General features: G+C 42.3%; 2 protein-coding genes across 14 annotated transcripts in view; one reads left to right on the top strand and one right to left on the bottom strand.

The window, feature by feature from the left end:
* Positions 1-375: 375 nt before the first annotated feature.
* LOC118677287 (phosphatidylinositol glycan anchor biosynthesis class P) lies at positions 376-8,097 on the bottom strand. 3 transcript variants are annotated; one of them, XM_036352323.1, is made up of 6 exons: positions 7,628-7,786; positions 7,565-7,594; positions 7,283-7,381; positions 5,494-5,566; positions 2,765-2,883; positions 376-714 (listed from the first exon to the last, which is right to left on the bottom strand). In XM_036352323.1, exons 3-6 carry the CDS (start codon positions 7,362-7,364, stop codon positions 584-586), a joined length of 405 nt encoding a protein of 134 aa, XP_036208216.1. In that variant the 5' UTR covers positions 7,365-7,381; positions 7,565-7,594; positions 7,628-7,786; the 3' UTR covers positions 376-583. The 3 variants fall into 3 exon arrangements, with proteins under 3 accessions (XP_036208216.1, XP_036208214.1, XP_036208215.1); XM_036352321.1 differs by lacking the exons at positions 7,565-7,594; positions 7,628-7,786 and adding an exon at positions 8,024-8,097; XM_036352322.1 differs by lacking the exons at positions 7,565-7,594; positions 7,628-7,786 and adding an exon at positions 7,834-8,071.
* Positions 8,098-8,149: 52 nt separating this feature from the next.
* TTC3 (tetratricopeptide repeat domain 3) overlaps positions 8,150-21,571 on the top strand; it is a 105,169-nt gene continuing 91,747 nt past the window's right edge. For 5 of the 11 annotated variants that reach the window (XR_004974363.1, XM_036352305.1, XM_036352306.1 and 2 more), the window contains exons 1-2: positions 8,150-8,361; positions 20,945-21,099. Coding sequence is in view for 8 of the 11 variants with exons in the window: in XM_036352305.1 (XP_036208198.1) it covers positions 20,956-21,099 (144 nt within the window). In the remaining 3 variants the exon portion in view is untranslated. Of the gene's footprint in view, positions 8,362-17,064; positions 18,443-20,944; positions 21,100-21,571 lie in introns of those variants that run through there. The other 6 variants (XM_036352308.1, XM_036352310.1, XM_036352317.1 and 3 more) reach the window with 6 other exon arrangements.

The raw sequence follows: 21,571 nt of genomic DNA, 5'->3' as shown, positions 1-21,571 counted from the left end.
GATGTAAAGCAGCCACTTTCTAGAAACTGTACTATCTTAATTCTCTGCACAGCACTCATTTCCTTCTTTATTTGCTTGGTCTATTTCCATCTGCCTCTAAAATGTAGGCTCTTTGAGAATCTCATTGCAACACCCCACTACCCAGAGAAATACCTGGTCCGTGTGAGTACTCAATCAATAAATATTTGCATCTTAGACATGAATCTGATGGCAAGGACACACAGTAGATGAACCCTTCCCCCCAACTGGAGTCTGCATTCTGGCCTCTAGAATAAACAGTGAGAAAGACACAATTGCTCCCTGAAAGTGACAACATGAATGACTCTGGAGGGACTTCCTGCTTCTACTGATACTTATTTGTTAAAACGCCTGCTATATGGTAATGATCAATGTTTTATTTATTCTGTCCCTTAGTAACTAATATTTGAGAACTTTTACAATATTAATGGACCTTAATCTAAGATAAGTTCAACTTACATTTTTCAAAATATTTCAATACTGGATATTAATAAGAGAGATAATTATGGTCAAAATTATGATGCCAAAACTTGTAATAAATGTTTGATGGTAGTGTATACACAATTCAGTTTTTGGTGTAAGATTCTTTGGCAGTCAGAAAGAACATCTGATTTACTTCGCTAATAGGAATATCTCTTAATGCTGGGATGGCCTCTTCCTGGTATTTCTTCTGCTGCTGATTTTTAGCATAGTTATCTGCAAGAGGACAAAAGGCTCTCATTACCCAATGAGTTCTTCTACCGTCTTAATGGAGACCCACTACATAACTGACTAGGCTAATGCTTGGATAATGAAAAATACGTTTAAATGTCATTAAAAGATTACTTGAATGCTCTCTTTAGAAGCAATATCCCAATTAGACTAGAAATTAGCAAAGAACTTTTTTTAAAAACATATACTTTTACTAGAGGTGGTCCCTCAGCCCAGCCTGTGCCCTCTCGCAGTCCAGGCCTAAGCCGGCAGTTGGACATCCCTCTTGTAGTCCAGGACCCCTTGCTCCTTACCACCACCCTGCTCACTGCTCCTTAGCACTGCAGTGGAGGCAGGAGAGGCTCCCTCCACTGCCCCCTCACTTGCCAGCCATGAGTCCGACTTCTGGCTGAACAGAGCTCCCCCTCAGGGAGTGTGCTGACCACCAGGGAGTGCAGACACTCAATGCAGGAGCTGCCCCCTGGTGGTCACTGTGCATCATAGCAACCATTCGTTCTTGTTCCACTGTAATGGTCGTTTAGGTTTTTATTATATAGATTGATTTCAAAGAGGAAGGGAGAGGGAGAGAGAGATAGAAACATCAATGATGAGAGAATCATTGATCAGCTGCCTCCTGCACACTCCCTACTGGGGATTGAGCCTGCAACCCAGGCATGTGCCCTTGACCGGAATTGAACCTGGGACCTTTCAGTCTGAAGGTTGAGCTTTATCCACTGACCCAAACTGGCTAGGGCTAGCAAAGTACTTTTTTGCATCTCTAACTTGGGTAAGAAAGTAATATTTCATTCATCAGTACAATGATGTGTTAAAGTCCCATTTGCACATTTTTCATAGGAATAGAATCCTATTCAGGCTGAGAAATATATTTAAATCACCTGAAAACTATTAAGTCATTTGGTACAATAATTCATATAAACTTAACACTCTCTCCCTTCTGCACAAATTGTCTGTTTGCTGTGATTCCAGTCAAGAATGCAGGGAATACAGTAGGTTACCAGAAAAGAAGCATCAATCTGTGAACCAGGAGGTCATGATTCGATTCCTGGTCAGGGCACATGCCCAGGTTGTGGGCTCGATCCCCACCCAGTGTGGGGCATGCAGGAGGCAGCCAGTCAATGATTCTCTCTCATCATTGATGTTTCTATCTCACCCCTTACCTTCCCTCTCTGAAATTAATAAAAATATATTTTAAAAAAGAAATATAAAAAATTATAACTGCCCTAGCCGGTTTGGCTCAGTGGATAGAGCGTTGGCCTGTGGACTGCAGGGTCCCAGGTTCAATTCCGTCAAGAGCACATGCCCAGGTTGCAGGCTCAATCCCCAGTGTGGGGCGTGCAGGAGGCAGCCAATCAATGATTCCCTCTCATCACTGATGTTTCTATTTCTCTCTCCCTCTCTGAAATCAATAAAAATATATATTAAAAACAAAACCAAAAAAACTATAATTGATTTGCAGAATACATTGTATAGGCTCATACACACACAAACAGGCTTTAAAAGTTAAAAAATCATACCTGAAACTTAAAAAATACTTTACATTTTAGAATATAAGCAAGCTTAGGAGTCTTCCTATTTTAGTCTTTAGATTTGAAAAAAAGAACTTTAAAAAATAAAACTGCAAAAACATGCCTTGGCTTGTCTACCCCTTACTGTGGTCAGGTGTACACAGGGATCCTGAGGACCGCCCCCCCAAATCCCTCCTCCCGGACAAGCTCTGTATGGGCCTGTGTGCACCCCTCCATCAACACTGCCTGTCGAGGATAAAGGAAGTTCCTGCCAGCGGAGCTGTCAAGGAACATGTTATAGACTTGTGGTTTTTATGGGCAAATGCACCTGCTGCCTAGTGCTATGAACAGGGTATTCATCAGAACTTATTTCCCACGTAAACCTGCCTCTGGTATAACTCTGCATTATGTCTTCCGAGTTGGTATGCCGAGGTGTCATTTTTGCAGCCTGTTCTTGGTTGCTTTTCTTGATAAAAGCACTAAGAGCCCAGTCCTCCGTCCCCCAGCACATCCCTTTGGTATAAATTTACCTGTGACTGTATGAATGGAGTTGAGTGGCGAGGTGCTCATCATGTTTACTCCAAATAGGAGTACATACCCGATTACTATAGTAATGAGGAGGTAGACAGGCAATGCAACTGCCCAGTACCTGCAGATTAGAAAATTCAGGAGGTAACAGACTTCCCCAAAAGCTATTCTTCTTATGAGTCCATCAGTAAGTTAACATAACTTTTAAAATTTAAAGTAAAACAGGTACCTAAAAGACAAACAGTTACGAGGCTGGCCATCTTTTTGTCTGTCAGCTTATGTTCCATGCTCCCATCAGTACTCAGCCCCCAGATTCTCTGCCAGGAAGGGCTCCAATATGCCTCTCAATGCAGCTGAGCAAGCACATCAAGTGACTGCAGTTCTGAACTGGCTGCACTGTTTCTTTAGTCATTTTCTCCTACTGTTTTCCCTTTCTGGAACTTCTAAGAGTTAAGATTTTTTCACCCTGTTATATTTTCCTTATTTTTTTCCATTTGCTGTCTTTTTTCTACTTTCTGGATATTACCTTTGGTTTATCTCTAACCCATCAATTAAAATTTCAATTTTGGCTGTTATATATACACTAGTGGCCTGGTGCACAAATTCAGGCACACTGAAAGGACATTAATTAGAAGAAATATTTTAATATCGCTGCTTGCCCTTTCTCTATAATAGAAGTGTCAACCAAATTCAAGATCGACAATGACAGATCAAAACACACGCGTGCGATTGGCACCAGCAAGAGTGTTACATGTATTGCGCATGCACGAGTCAACTTAGCCTTTTATAGATAAAAAATAAACCTGTTTAGTTAGACCTGCTTTCTGATGTAGCTAAACTTTTTCCAGCCCAGTGAAACACCCCAACTTCTCTTTCAGGTAATTGTCAGCAACACAGCAGTATATATCAACACAAAGCAGATTATTATTGTAGATCACGCAGGGCGAACAAAGGGTAAAATATTTAACTGCAGCAGTGTTTGACTATATCTGTGCAGTGAGAAAACCTGAAGTCATTTTCAAGGTCCACCATTTCTTACTTCTTTTCAATCGGGTCAAGTTTCTAAGCTTTGTAAATCTCCATTTTCCGGCTAATGAAAAGAAAATAGGATTCCACAGAGTCTCCTATCTACCTACTCCAGGACTTCTGTGAGGATCAAATGAGATGAGGCATGGGAAAACGCTTCACAGACATTTGGATAAAGTGTAAAATGCTTTCACCTGGCTATAAAACAAGTTGTATTCCTGGGCTGAAGAAACTGCAAGGAGGCTAGTTGCTAGGGAGAGGAAGCCAGGCGTTGCTAGGTGATGTCATTACCTACCCAGCGCCCACAGCCACCGTTTCTGGGCTGGGCTGGGTTGTGGGCCGCATTTTGCGCCATGGGATCTCGGCAGTGTCAGCTGTAATTTGGAGGGGTGTTGCTCCAGGGTGATGGCAGGGCCTGTGTCCCACTTGGGGGAAGCCAAGTGTTGCTTTGTGGGTGCCAGGTCTGTGGTGCCTTTTCTCTGTAAATGGCCAGTGCGCATCACAGCAACTCCTGCGTTGAGCGTCTGCCCCCTGGTGGTCAGTGCACGTCATAGCAACCGGTTGGATGGTTGAACACTTAGCATATTAGCCTTTTATGTATACATAGATATTTCCAAAAACAGTAGTAATCCCTTAAACATTCCTATTCTATTCTTGTTTCATGGTGATTTTCTTCTGTTCCTTCCATTAGCTCCTTTCCTTCAAGTTCCCTTTTTTTCTTTTGTATTTCATTTTAGAGGCTTTTATAAAATGCTAAGTTAAAATGAAAAATGAAGTACTAACAAGGTTATTGGAAGCCCCGTGTGTATGTGGGCCAGGATGGCAAACTGGCGAGTCTCACTGCAGGAGACCAAGCCATTTCACTGGGGGACCGCCAAATGTCAGAGATTACAGATGCTTTCCCCTAAGCTGGTCAACTTCCTTAGGGAAGCGCCTCCTGTTTTGCTGGGAGGAGCAAGGAGGTATAGGCCTGGCAGCCACAAGCCTGGGAGTCTAGTGAGGAAAGGTGCTTGGGGCGTCTTATTACTCAGCAATGCAATGATTTCCATTCTCGTCCCTGTCTTTAGTTGTACATAAGTGAGAGATAAGGTGCCTCATTCGCAGGATCAGACCTAATGTCTTACAGACTCTTACTCAATGTTTTAGAGAGTAAAACTGTCTTCTGCAGGGGAGGGAGGGCCAGTCTCCCTGCCTTAAGGGATGAGGAAGGGATTGGGGGGTCTTGTGCGCCTTAAACACTGCTTTCAGCTCAATCCAGAATGACCACGTTAAAGAGATATCTGTATGTCCAATTTCTAGCCTTTCTGGAATTCTAGGGCACAGCTATTCTTGCTGGCTTCTCTACTTCAGCAATGTGAAAAAGTGGAAACTAAGTCAGTTACCGCTCACCTATGTACAACTCTAAAATTTTGTTGATACTTCTTACTTGCTATCCCATTATTCGTTACCTTAAAAAATATCTTTTTTTCCCTACAGAGTTACTTTAGCAAGGTGTTGGGAGGAAAGGAAGACAAACATGCATTCAACACATCATTTTTAATTGCAGATATATCAATAATGACCTTTAAAAAGCTTTACATTTCTATTTGGCTATTTATGGATCTTAAAAGAGTATTTAAGATTTGAGTAGTCTTTACAAAAAATCTGATCCTTCAAAACAGCATTAATATACTCTTATTTTATTTAAGCAACATATTAAACTTACTTTTGAGGCCAATAGGTCAAGCTTAAGGCGTTCAGCCAAGACTCGGGAACAAAAGCCCACACGAGGTACAGGACTGTAAGGAGGCGAGAAAAGGCCAGTGAGCTTGCATCTCATCTCCCGAGGGTCACATGAAACAAAAAGCTCCCGTCAAGCCTCCCTGATCCACTCAGAAACGAGTGTTCCCTCCTTTCCGTTTTCCTAGCTCGGGGGTCCTCAAACTTTTTAAACAGGGGCCAGTTCACTGTCCCTCAGACCGTTGGAGGGCCGGACAATAGTTTAAAAAAAAAAAAAACTATGAACAAATTCCTATGCACACTGCACATATCTTATTTTGAAGTAAAAAAACAAAACGGGAACAAATACAATATTTGTATTTGCATGTGGCCCGCAGGCTGTAGTTTGAGGACCCCTGTCCTAGCTCCTTATTTGCATCACTCTTGTTATCACAATTACCTTGTATCTTTTTATTGTGGTAAAAAAGTGACAGGAGCCCAGCTGGCGTGGCTCAGTGGTGGAGCGTAGACCTATGAACCAGAAGGTCATGGTTCGATTCCCGGTGGGAGCACAGATTCTCTGACAAGAGGGGCTCCAACAGGCCATGAGAGGCAGCAAAGTGAAGTCCACCCGGTGTCTGGGTTCACATTCTAGCTCTATTTTTTTTTTTAATATATGTTTTTTATTGATTCAGAGAGGAAGGGAGAGGAAGAGAGAGATAGAAACATCAGTGATAAGAATCATTGACCGGCTGTCTCTGAGCCCGCAGCCTGGGTATGTGCCCTTGACTGGAATCGAACCTGGGACCCTTCAGTCTTCAGTCCAACGCTCTATCCACTGAGCCACCCCAGGTGGGGCTCTAGCTCTATTTTTTACGGACTGTGTGTCTCAGTATTCTCATCAGTAGAGCTTTTTGTTTCAATAACAACATCCACCCCACAGGACTGTCTTGGGAATGATAAGCACAGAATAAACAGTCACAATTTTTTTACACCTGAAGAACCTGAAGTCTCAAAGAAGTGAAGGAAATGGTCTCAGGCCACACAGCTAATCCGCGGAAGAGCCAAGCTTTGAACCCAAGTTATAACCTCACTCCATCGACTTCTCCACCCAACTGATGCAGTTAAGGTTCACACCCCCCACCTTCCTCGTGCCCACAAAATTCCAAAAAGTTGGATTATGAGTACCCCCAATTCTCTCCCCCTTGTCCCCTCGTAATTCTCAACTCCTTCTGGGGAGAGATTGGGGCCTGGTGTGTGGCTCTGTGAGCACCAGTTTCTCTTACCTGTGCAATGGGATCTCACAGGGATTGAGGGAGACCCAGGATAGAAACGCACCTGACTCCTCCAGCCTCATTCATTCCCTTCACTCCCCAGCTGCCACAGCAGCACAGGAGCCAGGGCCTTCCCACTTCCCTCCTCCTTGTGGCTGGGAAGAAGGCAAACTGATTTCTGTTCCATGTCTCTCCCTGGGCTCCCATGGCACGCACCACGCTGAGTGTTAAGTGTAGATGTACTTGTCTTGTCCACCAGACCATGACCACAGGCCCCAGGTTCTATCCACTGGGCAATCCTCCCTGGTGCTGTATGAACAGCGCTTGAGATTAAACCTTTCAAGCTACTACCTGGCTCACAGAGCCCTCTGAACCAACATGAGTCCCCTTCAGGTTTTCTTAAAAAGAGGCATAGGTAGGAAGAATCACAGTTCGTGCGCGCACTCTAATAACAAAGGCAGTCATTTCCTTGACCTTGAACACCAGAGCAAGGCCGTAGCCATCCATGGGGAAAGTACTTACTGAAGCCAAATTGGGAGCTTAAGAAAAGAACAAAGCCATAAATCGCTCTTTCTGGCAACGGCGACGGTGAATTTTCCACCATTTTCCCTTGGAGACAATCTGTGGGAAGGAAACACAATCACCATCAGGGATGTGCTCCCCGCACTGGGCTGTCATAACCTCATCGCTCTGCCACGGGCCACGGGCGCAGCCTCTGCAGTGTTTTCCTTCCAGCCTAAACCACTGCGAACGGCTGTCCTGCGCACACACCCCCAACACACGCCCGCTTGCACGCGCGCTCACCAGCACCCACGCCGGACCTGCACGCGCACAGCGGCTGCCAGACCTCGCGTGCACACGCGCACACTCGCCAGCACGCGCACAGCCTGCGGTGGAGCTCGGGGCCGGAGAGGGGGTGGATTTGAAGGGCCCCCTGCAATCTGCAGGCTTCGCCTCTCTGCGGAGAGGGAAGAGCTGGGCAGGGCGCGGCCTCCCGGGTCCGGGCCGCGGCGCCCAGGTACCAGCACCTGCTCTCGGGGGTGTGGGGGGAAGTTGGCTACTGTTCCACGTACGAGGTCAAGGTGGTCCTCGACCTGGGCTCCTTCCGGCGCCCACTCAGGCCCCTCTCAACAGCGCGGCCACTCAGCAAGAAGTCCTCTGCGCAAGCGCCGGCCCGGCAGCCGCAGCGGCGAGAGAGGAGAAGCCGAGCGAGGAGCCGAGGGGCGAGGGCGCCTCCCGTCCGGGCGCAGGCGCACCGCGAACCTGGTCCGGCCGGAGCTCGCGAGCGCGGGGTCCCGCGGGATCGCTCGCCCGCCGCCGCCGCCGAGGAGGGGGCGGGGCGGAGCGACTGCGCATGTGCGCTGCCGCCCACGTGACGCGCTGCCGCCCGCGCCGCTGCCAGCTGCCGCTCGCGCTGGCTGACGTGGAGGGCCGCAGGCGGCAGCGGTGGCGTCGGCGGCCCGCGACCGAGGCTTGCGGTCGGCGGGCCCGGGTGAGTGCACCGCTGGCGCGCGGCAGGGCTCCTGGATGTGCCACCGTGTCGCACAGAAGCCGAGATGCCCGGGAAGAGCGGCCCGCCAGGTCCTCTCCGTGGGTGTGTGGTGAGTGTGGGTGTGTGCGCGTCGCTCGCTGGGGTGCCCGCGGCGTGTCTGCGTGGGATGGGGTGCGTGGGCTGGGGTGCCGGAGCGCTGGGGGTGTGGCCGCCTTTGTCGGCCCCAGTGGGTGTGTCCCTTTTGTCTGGTGTCCCCCTTCTGCCAGCGTGGGCCCCTCGGGCATCTGTGCGAGGGTGGGAGTGGCCCCCGTGTGTGCGCATCCCCTGGCCGCCCGCGCACCCTCGTCTTGAGGGCGACACCGCTGCTCGGCGAGGGGTCCTCCGGCCGCAGCGCGCAGGCACGCGCCCGTGGGTCGCCTCCAGCCCTTTGGGGTCCGGGCGGGTTCTTCCCAGCGACGGCGCGGGCGCCCCCGGCCGGTTGGGTGACCCCACTTGGTGTCACTGCCCCTCTCCGGGGGGTGCGCGACCCCCGCCTGCAGCATCCCTCGCCCGGGTGTGCGTCCTCGCGTGTTCCCGTGCGCGGCGTGCGCCTGGGTCCTGTGGAGTGCGTGGCCGGTGTGCGGTGTGCGGTGTGCGGGAACGTTCGTGCACGCCTCGTCCTCCGTGTTTTGTGTTTCCGTGTCTGCGCCACCTGTTTTCCCCTCCCGTCCCCTGAGCCCTCCCCTCTCTGACGCCTCTGCGGAGCCTCCCCCACCCCCGGAGCTAACGGGGCGGGGGGACTGCTGCGTCCCGCCAGCTGCTGCGTGTTGCTGACGGCATCTCCCGCGTCGAGCCCGCCCATTCACTAGGGGGGCCCGCGCCCCAGAATGAAGCGGAGGCGTAGGTGGATGCCGGCGCTACCATGCGTGCCTTTTCCAGAGGCGCCCTACACCCCCAGAGCCCTGCTTGGATTGCAGGCTTTTTCCAGTATTTGCAAAATCAATAACATCTAGCCGGCCCTGGCGGTCTCGCTAATACCGAACGGCTCACGCAGTGTTTGATGCCGTTCACGTAAATTCGCTTTCTCCATTCTGCCCGACATCCTGGCGAGGGCAACCAGGTGGACGTTTTCAGATTGTACTCCTCCTCCTCCTCTGGGAGCAATTTTCTCATTGTTCCAGCTCTAGCTAGGACTTTATTATTATTATTACAAGAAATTGGCATTTTATTCTAAGGGAAATGGGATTTATTATCAGGATATGCAGAGAAAGAAACTTAAAATCCATTAGGGACCCAACTACTCCTCTTGTGCAAAGAAAGGTGCCTGCTCTCTGCTCTAGGGCTGAGTTTTGGTGTTCATTTGCTTGATTGTCTTACTCTTGCCTAATTTTCCTTTTTAATTTCTGGTATATTTCATATATGCAATACTAAGGGAGGGTGTCTAACCAATCTTTGACTCAGATTTACAGATGTAATAATTTTGCCAAATTTACTTTAGATTCGTTTTTTTAAAGAACTAAAATTGTAGGTATTGGAGATGGTCTCATTTCCTCCCCTTCCTTCCGTAGAGGTAGCCACCATGTTTAGGTTTGTGAATATCATTCCCTTGCATAGTATTTTACCAGTATACTTGGATCACGGTGAATCCATAAGCAATAATATAGTGTGTTTTTAAACTTTAATGGTATGAAGAAAATGTATCTTTTTGCAACTTGCTTTCTTACAATCAGCATTACCTTTTGATATTTATAAAAAAATAAATTGGAAATTTGAGTTATCTTTGGTTCGTTCATTTTAATTGCTGGTATAGAAAACCATTGTATGAATATACCATTATTTATCCATTTCTCTGTTGATGGACTTTGAGGTTGTTTCTGGTTTTTTACTCTTAAAAACAAACCCACAATAAACATCTTTGTGCTTGTATGCTTGTGCACACATTTGGAAATTTCTCCGGGAAATACACCTAGTCCTTGGTAGTAATATGTGCATTTTCAACTTAACCAAAAATCACAGAAGCTCTCAAAATGGTGGTTCTAATTGTGACTCTCACTGGTATTGAGTGAGGGTGCTCATTTTCTCACATCCTTGCTAACTTTTATTTACATTTCTGCCTTCTCTTTAATGATCAGCTACCTTATAACTTTAGCTTGCGGCTAAATTTGGCCTCTGCTCTAGCCGGGTTTATCTCAAGCACCTAACTGGCTCAGTCTTTATCTAACTTGATCCTCATAAGATTAATTGCAATAAACATTTATTTTGTACCTAATGTATGTCAGTTCTTATGGTTGATATAAAGGTAATACTTTCCATCATGTACCTCTCTAGTGGCAGGTGAGGTGATTTAACTACTTTTTTTCATATGATGAATTGTTTTTAAAAATCTTTTTTTCTTTATTTAATGTAATATTTGATACATTCAGAATATATATAACCTACTTAACTTGTGAAGCAAAATAATAAAATGAACACATAGATCCACCACTCATTCCAAAAAAAAAACAAACACACACACAAAATAACCTGTATTGAATGTGCTCACCTCCAGAGTGACTTATCTTCTGAATTGTGTCATTCATTGCTTCTTAAAAAATAATTTTATCAGATATGTATACATCCGTCAACAATGTATGGTATCTGTTGTTTTTGAGTTTTTTAAAAAAGGAATACTGGATACAGTTTTTCTTGGACTTGCTTATTTCTCTCAAAACAGGTATAGATTTAAATTGTCATTTTTCTTTGCTGTGTAATATTCCATGGGCGAATATAACACAGTGTATGCATTCTTTGGTTGATGGGCATTTTGGTTCTAGGTTTTGCTATTAATGAAGGTTCTTGTACATATATTCTAGGACACAGTTACAAGAATTTCTCTAATTTTCTCACTGGGTATATGCCGCCCAGGGAATGATGATGATTTTCTAGGGAGGACTTGGGCACAAGTGATGTTTATGAATCAACTTATAGGTCAGGTTTCATATGTACTTCCTGAAATTGGTAATGCCTAAGGCTTATCACTGGCCTCCTTCTGGTTCTGGTTTCCCCCCTTTCTTTTCACAGTACCACCCCCCACATGGAATCTGCCTAGAGCATTACCCCAAGTGGGAAAACTACACAGAAAAAAGGGATAATTTAAAATACAGTGTTTAGTGTTAGGGAAAGCCTCTTTCAAAGCAGGCACTTCCCATCTCCTTAGGAGCTGCATTCCAAAAAACTTTTAACTTTTTATGTGTAATTGTCACTGTATATAGTTAGTATTTTTATTAACTTTGCTGCAGTAATTATAATACAGTTTAAACCAGTGATATTTCACTTTTATTTTAAAATGTCACTGATACTCCAGAAGTTCATTTAAATTTAGGCAAAACATTTTCATTGTCTTCTTGCCGAAACCGGTTTGGCTCAGTGGATAGAGCGTCGGCCTGCGGACTGAAGGGTCCCAGGTTCGATTCCGGTCGGGGGCATGTGCCTGGGTTGCGGGCATATCCCCAGTGGGAGATGTGCAGGAGGCAGCTGATCGATGTCTCTCTCTCATCGATGTTTCTAACTCTCTGTCTCTCTCCCTTCCTCTCTGTAAAAAATCAATAAAATATATTTAAAAAAAAATAAATTTAGGCAAAACATTTTCATTGTCTTCTTAAACTATGAAGAGTATGTAATTTTTAAAGGCATTTTGATGGTTTGTGAATAAAAAAGGGGTGGACACCACTGTGATAAGCTATCTGGTAGAAGTGGAATTGTGGGTTATGGGTCATGAATATCGGACTTTACAAAGTGATACCAAATTGTTTTCTGAAGTGGTTGTATTACCTTATACTTTGGCCAGCAGTTTGTCAAATTATATACTTTGACTAGCAGTGTGTAAGAGTTCTAGTTGATCTATATCACACTTGTTATCATCAGACTTCTTAATATTTGCCAATCAAATGGGTATGAAGTGATGTATCATTGTGGTTTTAATTTGTATTTCTTTGATTATTAATGAGTTTTCTTTTCATGTTTACAAACCTTTGTTTTCCTGTTGTGAAATACCTGGCTTATTTTTTACCCATTTTTCTATTGGGTTGACTTTTAAAAACTAATAAACTGTAACACCGGTCCTTTATTGATTATATGCACTGTAAATACCTTCTGTGACCTATCTTTTAACTCTTGATGTTTTTGTTTTGGTGAACAGAAGTTCTTAGTTTTAATGTAGTCTAATTGGAAACTTTCCATTAGCCCTGGGATTGGAGAGGCATTCTCCTGTGTTCCTTTCTAGAAGTTTTAAAATGATGCCTTTCACATTTAACTTCATAACCCATCTGTATTGATTTTTGTGTATGGTGTGAGGCAGTAATGCTCATTTCACCCCCCTCCCCCCCAAGTGGCTACAGTTGTCCTCTGCTCATCTATTGAAATGATTCTCTGTTCGGCAGTGATACCCTGAACCACCTCCTTTTCATGTTTACTCTCTATATGCATGGCTTTGTTTCTGGCTAACCTTTCTGTGCCGCTTGTCCACTTGTCTATGTCTGTGTTGATACCACTGTCTTAATTTCTAATGCTATAGCGTAACCAGAAATCTTGATAATTGAGGGCGGGGCGGGGGTGCGGCTTGAGCCTCAGCTGTTGGATCTTTGTTCTTGTTTTAAGAATCAGTTTGTCACCTGACATGAAACATTCTTTGGGAATGAATTGGAATTGATTAAATAAGTTCGGGGGAGAATTGAAATCTTTAAGATTTTGAACCTTCCTGTCTGAGAACGTGGTATTTCTATGTATTTAGGTTTTAAATGTCTTTTAATAGAGTTTTGTAATTTTCTCCATACACATCTAACAGTTGTTTTTTAAAAAATATATTTTATTGATTTTTTACAGAGAGGAAGGGAGAGGGATAGAGAGTTAGAAACATCGATGAGAGAGAAGCATCGATCAGCTGCCCCCTGCACACCCCCTACTGGGGATGTGGCCAGCAACCAAGGTACATGCCACTGACCAGAATCGAACCTGGGACCCTTGAGTCCACAGGCCGACGCTCTATCCACTGAGCCAAACCGGTCAGGGCACATCTAACAGTTTTTAAATGTTGATTTCGATGTTTCTAGTAGGTTTGTTTGCTATTATAAACTTGTTTTTTTTTAAGATTCTATTTTCTGTTTATTGTTGGTAAATGGAGAGTTAATGGATTTTAAAATATTGATCTTTAGTCATCTATTTGTTTCTAATATTTTCTGTAATTCTTTTGGATTTCTATGTGGATAATTATATCATTTACAAATAGTGACTCTGAGTTCTTTCAATTTTCCCTTTTGTTTTTCTTGTCTTAATATGCTGGCATGCTTTTAGATCTATGTTTAGTGGAAGTGATTATGGTTGTTCATTAGAAGTGATTATAGTGGACATAAAAGTCTTGTTCCTGACTTTTAAGGGAATGCTTCTCCATTAAAAACAATGTTATGAATTTTTGTAGATACTCTTTAAGTTAGGGAAGTCTTTGTGATTTTGTCACATGCTTTTCTGCATCTGTTGAGAATATCTTGAGTTTTTTCTCCTTTAATGTGTTACATGTAATGGATTCCACTTAACACATTTTAAAATTCTTAATTCTTACATTCCTTCCTGAGATAAACCCAAATTGTTGTTGGTGAATTGTCTTTTTGCAAACTACTAGATAGAGCTTGCTAATACTTTACTTGGGATTTTTGTATTTGTCTTATGAATGAAATCACCTGCCATTGTTCTTTATTGACTGTCCAGTCTGACTTTGATATTAAGGTTACACATGCCTTATACCAGTTAGAGAGTAGGTCTTTTTCTCTTTCCTGAGACAGTTTGAATGGAGTGATTTGTCTCTTGAAAGTTTAGCGGAATTTACCTGTCAGAGCGAATGTTTTCTTTGTGAAAGAATTGCAGATGTTAATAATTTAGTAGAAATTAGCAGTTGAAATTAGGTGTTTCCTTTAGTCAATTTAGTAAGTTTTAGAAATTTGACCTTTCAACAAAAATTTCAAGTTTATTGGCATCAAGTTCATGTTACTGTCTTAAATCTATTTTATCTGTGATTGTGTTCCCTTATTGTGATTGTTATTTGTGTGCGACTACTCTTTTTTTTTTCTTGATTAGTCTTGCAAAAACTAATTAATCAAGTAGATTAATTAATTTGGTTAATCTTGGCAGAGGAATAATTTTTGGCCTAAGTAGTCCTTTCTATTATATTTCTGTTTTTTTAGTTCATTGATATCTTTTCTTATTTATTTATTTTCTTCCTTTGGGTTTATTTTTACATTATTTTTTAAATTAAATTGCATGCTTATTAATTTTTAGTTATTCCTTTTTCCCAGTATAAGCATATAAAGCCATAAACTTCTTCAAAGGTCATTTTTGCTTTTTTTTTTTTTTAAATATATTTTTATTTTATTTTATTTATTTATTTATTTTTTAAAATATATTTTATTGATTATTTACAGAGAGGAAGGAAGAGAGACAGAGAGTTAGAAACATCGATGAGAGAGAAACATCGACCAGCTGCCTCCTGCACATCTCCCACTGGGGATGTGCCCGCAACCCAGGCACATGCCCCTGACCGGAATCGAACCTGGGACCCTTCAGTCCACAGACCGACGCTCCATCCACTGAGCCAAACCGGTTTCGGCTAAATATATTTTATTGATTTTTTACAGAGAGGAAGGGAGAGAGATAGAGAGTCAGAAACATCAATGAGAGAGAAACATAGATCAGCTGCCTCCTGCACATCTCCCACTGGGGATATGCCCGCAACCCAGGTACATGCCCTTGACCGGAATCGAACCCGGGACCTTTCAGTCGCAGGCCGACGCTCTATCCACTGAGCCAAACCGGTTTTGGCATTTTTGCTTTATCTAACATGATTTAATTTATAGTGTTTTAATTAACTTTCAAATCTAAGCATTTTTTATATGTTCATTTTGATTTCTTCTTTGACTTACATGTTTTTAAATTTTCAAACTTATTTACATTAACATTTTTTCTTTTTACTCATTTCTTAATTGTTGTTAGAGAACATAATGTGCATTTGTCTTAAAAAATTGTTTGCCCTTGTTTTATGGTCTTGTACATAGTGAATTTTATTCTGTGTGTACCTGTGAAGAGTATGTATACTAATTGTTATGTATCCACTTGGTCAAGCTGGTAAATTGTGTTGTTCAGACTGTCTGTTAATTTTTGTTTGTTTGACCTAATTGAGAGAGATGTGTTGCACTATTCTAATAGACTTCTTGTAGTCCTAACACTTTCTTTTTCTGTATTTTGAGGCTATTTGATGAGATACATGCAAGCTTATTACTTTCCTAGTGGAAATATGTTGTGATCCTCTCCATGCCTAAAGTTTTGTCTATCCCACCTTTCTTTTGGTAATAATTTACAGAATATTCTTTTCCTTTGTTTCACTGTCACTTTAAAAAATATCTTTATATTTTATGTTTCTCTTATAAAGAAAATAGTTCTGGATTTCTCTTTTAATTCACTGAGACTATGTCTTTGCTATTTTCTAAGAAGTTCGTTCAATCTCTTGGTGTCAACTCTGGGATATCTTGGTTAAAACCAGTTTTTATCTAAAATTACTTTTATTTACCCTTGTTCCTGAGAGATAATTTTGAGGCATATACACTTCTAGATTGATAGTTTATTTTCTGTCTGCATCGTGAAGATGTTTTACATGCAAGTTCTGCTGCCAGTTTTGCTTATTAAGCTTTGAAGAAAATATTCTTTTTCTTTTGGCTACATTGGATTTTCTGTCTTTGATGTTATTAGCTTTCACTTCTAAGTCTAGATGGAGATTACTCTTTATTTATCCTCTTTTATATACCCATGTTTTCTGATTCTGAACTTTGTCTTTCATGGGGTGTAGAATATTCTGAGGCATGTGTTCTGGAAATTTAACTGAATATATATGTATCAGAGTGTATGCAGATCACTTTTTATCTTTCATATTTTTATTTCCTTGTTCCTTTTCCAGAATATACAGTGCTGGGTAATTTCACCAGGCACGTCTTCTAGATCATTAATTTTTTCTTCAACTGTGTCTAATCTTCTCTTTAACCCATCCATTTTTTTCTCTTACTTTTAACAACTATATTTTAAGTTTCTAAAAGTTTCACTTAGTTCTTTCTAAGATATACCCAGTCTTTTATTTTTTCCTTTGGTCTATTGTTTCTTGTTCAGTTTTTTGAATCCATACATATTCTGTAGACTGTATTGGCAATCCCAGTGTCTGCTGTACTTAGGAGGTCTAAATTTGTTGCTTATTTTTTTTTCTGCTGTGTTCCCTCATGGTGGACTGTAACTTTCTGCATTTAGTGATTTTCGATTATGAACTCCTAGCTGATCTTTCTCTGGGACTCTTGAGAGTCTAGTTAGGGGGTGCTTTTCTTCTGATAGGATTTATATATCAGCTTTGACTGGCGTTGAGGAGTTTTCGTGGGACCGCTTTTCGGTTCCCTCACTTTGTTTCTGGTCCAGAGCTCAGTGTCCTGATCCAGCTACTGTTCTTGGCATTACTATATGTAGCTCTTGACTGCCAGGTTTAGTTCTAGCAAGAGGGTTTTGTTTTTTGCAGGGTAAGGGTGGCTTTGAATATTCCCTATTTCTATGAACTCAGCAAAATAAAAATATTTAAAAACTAGGACCCACTTTTTTTGTAGTAATAGAGTCAATAAGTCAGTTACTTTAATATTTAATTTTATTCAAATATTTTAGTTTGTACTAGAAAAATATTGTGTCATACCAAACTTAAGATTTCTTGGTGATATCAAAATTTCTATTAAAACATGTTTATATTGAAGTTATTCTTAAAAAATATTAAATAAATTACAGTACAGGTGGTAGGTGATTTGGCAAAGTTTTCTACTTTGGGGAATGTGAATAAAAATTTGGGAAACAGTCTAGGGAATCAAGATGGGTAGGGCACAGTTTACCCTCTGGACCCATAGTGAACCTACAGAGATAAATCTGTGATGACCAAACTGTGAAAACTGCTGTCAGAAGATATGGGCAGGGTACTCCAGGATTCCAGAGAAGAGGTACAGCAATAAACTTGGTGGTAGCAAGAAGATCAGGAAAGGCTTCCTGGAATTTAGTATTAAGGACTGGGAGGCATTGGGTGGGCAGCATAAGGTTTGTTTAGGAAGACAGGTAGTTACCGAGTATGATTGGCTTGTAAGGTGAGTGTCATGCAGTGAGTGGAGACAGAAGCAGGAACAGGATCACAGAAAACCTTCTCTGCTACATTAGTGAGTTTGGACTTTATTCTGAAGATGAAGAGAAGCTGTTGAATGGTGTTATGACCAGAGTTTTAGAGGATGCCCAGATTGCAGGCATGTCACCAGTTAGGAGACTTGCTTGGAAATCAGTTCAGAGGAGAAAGATGAAGCTACAACTAAGGCGCAGCCCTGGCATGAAGAGGTGTATGTGTGCTAATTTTAGATTTCTTAGGGGAGTAGAAATGACAAGACTTGTGGTCAGTTGGGTAGAAATGTTGAAAGAAACTGGGGAGTCTAGATTGACCCCCAGGTTTCTGGTTTGGGTAAGCGGTGGCAGGTAGAGCAATTAACTGATGATATACAGAAAGAGGTTTCCTTTATTTTTGAGGAAAACGGTAAGTTTGTCTCTCAACTTATTGAATCTGAGAGGCTTGTGGGACATCTGGGTTAAATCCAGTAGCAGTTGACAGGTTCTGGAATCATGAGGTACAACCCAGGCTTCGAGAGCTTTGAGCAGCTTGAGCGTTTGGACATCTCCGCTGTTGCGTAGTATGAGAGAACCTAAACTGGTTATAAGTAAACACAATTTTTTGAATAGTTAGGAATTTAATGTGTATGAAAAGCATACATTGTACATCAAACCTATGACATCATGGATATTATCAGTTAGGCCAAGCGAGACCAATAAAAGAAACATCAAGTAAATAAAAATACATGTGGCATGTGGAAATGGCAAAAATCATGGTGAAGCTATGCAAATGGTGGAAGTTCAGCAAGTGCTGTGTTAAGCCATGGGTGTGGTGGGTAAGATCGCCCACGGAGAGGGTAAGCATGAAAAGAAAAGAGAGTTGACATTTGGGTGGCGGGGAATGGAGGAGAAGAGCCCATGGAGACTGAGGAAGCGCAGCCAGAAGAATAGGAGGAGAGCCAGAAGATGGTCTCTGGAGTCCTGATGAAGAGTTCTGAAAAGGAGGAAGTGGTCAACAGCGTCAAGTAAGTTGTAAGCTGAAAAGTGCTCTTTGGACTTAGCAATTGAGGTAGACCATTTAGCTGGAAGCATCCAAACAATGGGTTAGAAAAAAGACTCATCTAGTATTAATGTTAATGATAGTTGGTATTTATAGCAGTTACTGTGTGCTAAAGTACTCTCCTAAGCACTTTAAATTTATTAACTGGTTAATCAGGCAGGTAGTAGTGCTATCTGCATTTGATATGTGAGGAAACTGAAGCACAGAGGTCAAGTAACTTGCTCAAGATCACACACTGAGGGAATGGGAGAGCCAGGTTCAAGCCCATGCAGTCTGGTTCCAGAGTCCATGCTCTTAACCACTATGCCATATCGTCTTTCTGGTTAAAACAAAATAGAAAATAAAAATTACACCAATGGTGTAATTACAGTATAGTTGGTGTAGGGTGTGGTATTGGTGAGATCTGCCAGGCTGATATGTCACAGTGGCTCAGTCTGCCAGATGTGAGCCCATTAATTGTATTGTAATCGATGCCATGACAGTGATGTGTGGGCTGTGACAGACAGTTTTGGCTCTTTCTGTATTTACACACACAAAACGTTTGTAAAATAAATGAGTTTAAAAGTGTATATATTTCCCAGGATAGCATAGGTCCCATATATATGCCACACTTTGGGTGCCAAAATGTCTTTATTTTTTCAAGTCATTGTTCACTTTTGGAGTTAAATGCTAAACTCAGAATATTGTTGACCTAGAATAGGTCAGGGTCCAGACATTATATATAATCAATCCGTTGTAGAAGGTCACTAATGACCTTCCTGGGAGTGGAAACCCAGTTGTAGGAAACAAAGTAAATGCGAATGGAGGATTTGGATGGGAGAAAAGGAAGAAGCGCCCTGAGGAGGCTGAAGAATGTCTCTGGGAGGAGGCAGGGGAGACTTGAGCTATAATGACACTTGGGTGTTCTCAGAGGAGCCAATGGGAGTTAGATTTAAAAACCGGTTAGAAATGGGCAGTGATCTGAGGTGTGACCTTGGGAAGTACAGTTCATTTTAGCTGAGAAGGTAGATAAAAACTGCAAGGCTAGGGTCCTGAAGGGGTCATCTGCATGGGCCTGGGTGTGGCTGGGATGATAGAATTTGCAGGAGAGGGGAACACTCCCAGCTAGTTGTCCGTGTTCTTAAACATGACAACCAGGAGGTACCTAGCTGGCAATGACAAGGAAACATATATATGGTACAATATAGTGTTTGAGAGGAGAGACTGGAATCAGAGGGCCTAGGTTTGAATCCTTCCTAGCTTGGTGACCTTGAGCACATTACTTACTTCATCTAGAATGTTTCTCATCCAAACAGTGGGGGTGATGGCAATTGAACTGAGAAGACTTGCTATGAGGATTGAAGGGGTGCATGTGACAAATAGTACACAGAGTTTGCCAGGAAGATTGTTGTTCTTCACCTCTGATATTGTGAGGTCTTTTCATACAGCAAATTGGATGTAATAAGAATGAAAGAAATGATTTGTGTTTCAAGACCTGATAATGGTCTTGCTTAGGAAAATGGAAAGTTGGTTTGTCTTAGCAATAGTGAGGTAATAGTGGGGAAGCAAAAGGTATAAAAAATGGTGCCGCTGATGATAGGAAAAGAAAGCCATTACTTGGGCTAGAGTCGGAAGTAATGAAATGCTGCATTTTTCAGTGATGTTTAGGTTGTGTAGCTTTTCTTTGAAAGCTTTAAATCTTATTATTGAACTTTCTTCAGGGGAAGAAACCTTAGTTTGAAAAAGAAAGCCCTAATTTCCTTTCCTCATTGAACATGAGGGTTTTTGCCCACCTTTGCAATCAGCAGTGCTGACTGTTGTAGTTGTGAAGTGTTGGAGCAGGATGGTTAGCAGCTCTTGAGAGGGAAGGTCTGGTGTGGCTGTGGGGATGAAGAGGTTGATACACTCACCCTGTACCACTTGGCTGTGCACCTTTGCCCAAGACGTAAACACACGGAGGGATGAGTAGGACAGTTGAGCAGCTGAAATGAAATGCTCCCTCAGTGGAGTCAGGATTAGTTCTGGCCAGAAGGTTGAGCATGCAGCAGTGTGTGGATTGTGAAACAATGATTTTCACAGGATGCAGTAAAAGCGGATGGTGTAAAAGGGCAACAGTGGAAAGATGTCTTGTTCATTCAGCAAACACTTATTTGAGGGCTTCCATGTGCTAGGCACATAAAAGATGACTAAGATGCCCATAATTATCCTCCATCTGAAGGAGGCGTGTAAACAGATAAATTCAGAGTAGAGGTTGGTGACTTTGAATTTGAGGGAAAGAAGAAATAGATTAAACTGATATTTGAAGAAGGTTGAGGAAGGAATTGCAGAATCAGGACAAGAATCTCTCAGGAGCTCAGTGTTCTTATTGGAGTTATTTCCTTGGGGCACAAGTTCCAGGTGTTTTTCTAAAATGTCCTAGAGGCCAGGCAGACTGCTTCTCTTATCTGAATGACTTAATCACTGACTTGGGTTTGTGTTGTTTCCTTAGGACGCTGTGCCATGGACATTCTGGCCCTGGGAGAGTACACTACAACAGATTATGCCTGGTTAGAAGAGTCCCCTTTTGAGGACGATAGTGTCTTTGCTTCTGAATTTATGCCCAATGATTATGTTCGTGTGACTCAACTCTTCTGTGATGGGGTGGTAAGTAGATTAGTTAACTTTTTGTTTTTAATATTACGTCTTCTTAAAGGATTTTACTGTAAGGTTTTTAAAAATCGAGTAGAGTGGAAATCATATAACATGATTTCAGGTGTACAACATGATTTGATATATGTGAAATCACCTAGTTAACATCCATCAACACATATAGTTAAAATTGTTTTCTTGTGATGAGAATTTTTGAGATTTACCTCTTAAAGATTTTTGATTTAGAGCTACCTGAGTATAGGTGTTTTATACTACGTGAGTTTTTACGGATAGCTACACATGCTTTAGAAGAGGTGATTTCAGAAGGGAAAGTAACGCAGCGCCTCAGCAGCAAGAAGGTGCAGTGCCAGAGCATGAGTGATGGAAGGTGTTTCTGCCTGAGTTTAAAGAGCTCTCAGGGAAACACCAGGAAAAGGCCTGGCGATGCGTTGATTGAAGATGCTGCATTCAAAGTATATAAATAAAT

This window comes from Myotis myotis, unplaced genomic scaffold (genome assembly GCF_014108235.1).
Source record: "Myotis myotis isolate mMyoMyo1 unplaced genomic scaffold, mMyoMyo1.p scaffold_m19_p_2, whole genome shotgun sequence".
In the NCBI taxonomy this organism is placed as follows: Eukaryota; Metazoa; Chordata; class Mammalia; order Chiroptera; family Vespertilionidae; genus Myotis; species Myotis myotis.
This window is presented reverse-complemented; position numbering and strand designations above follow the sequence as displayed.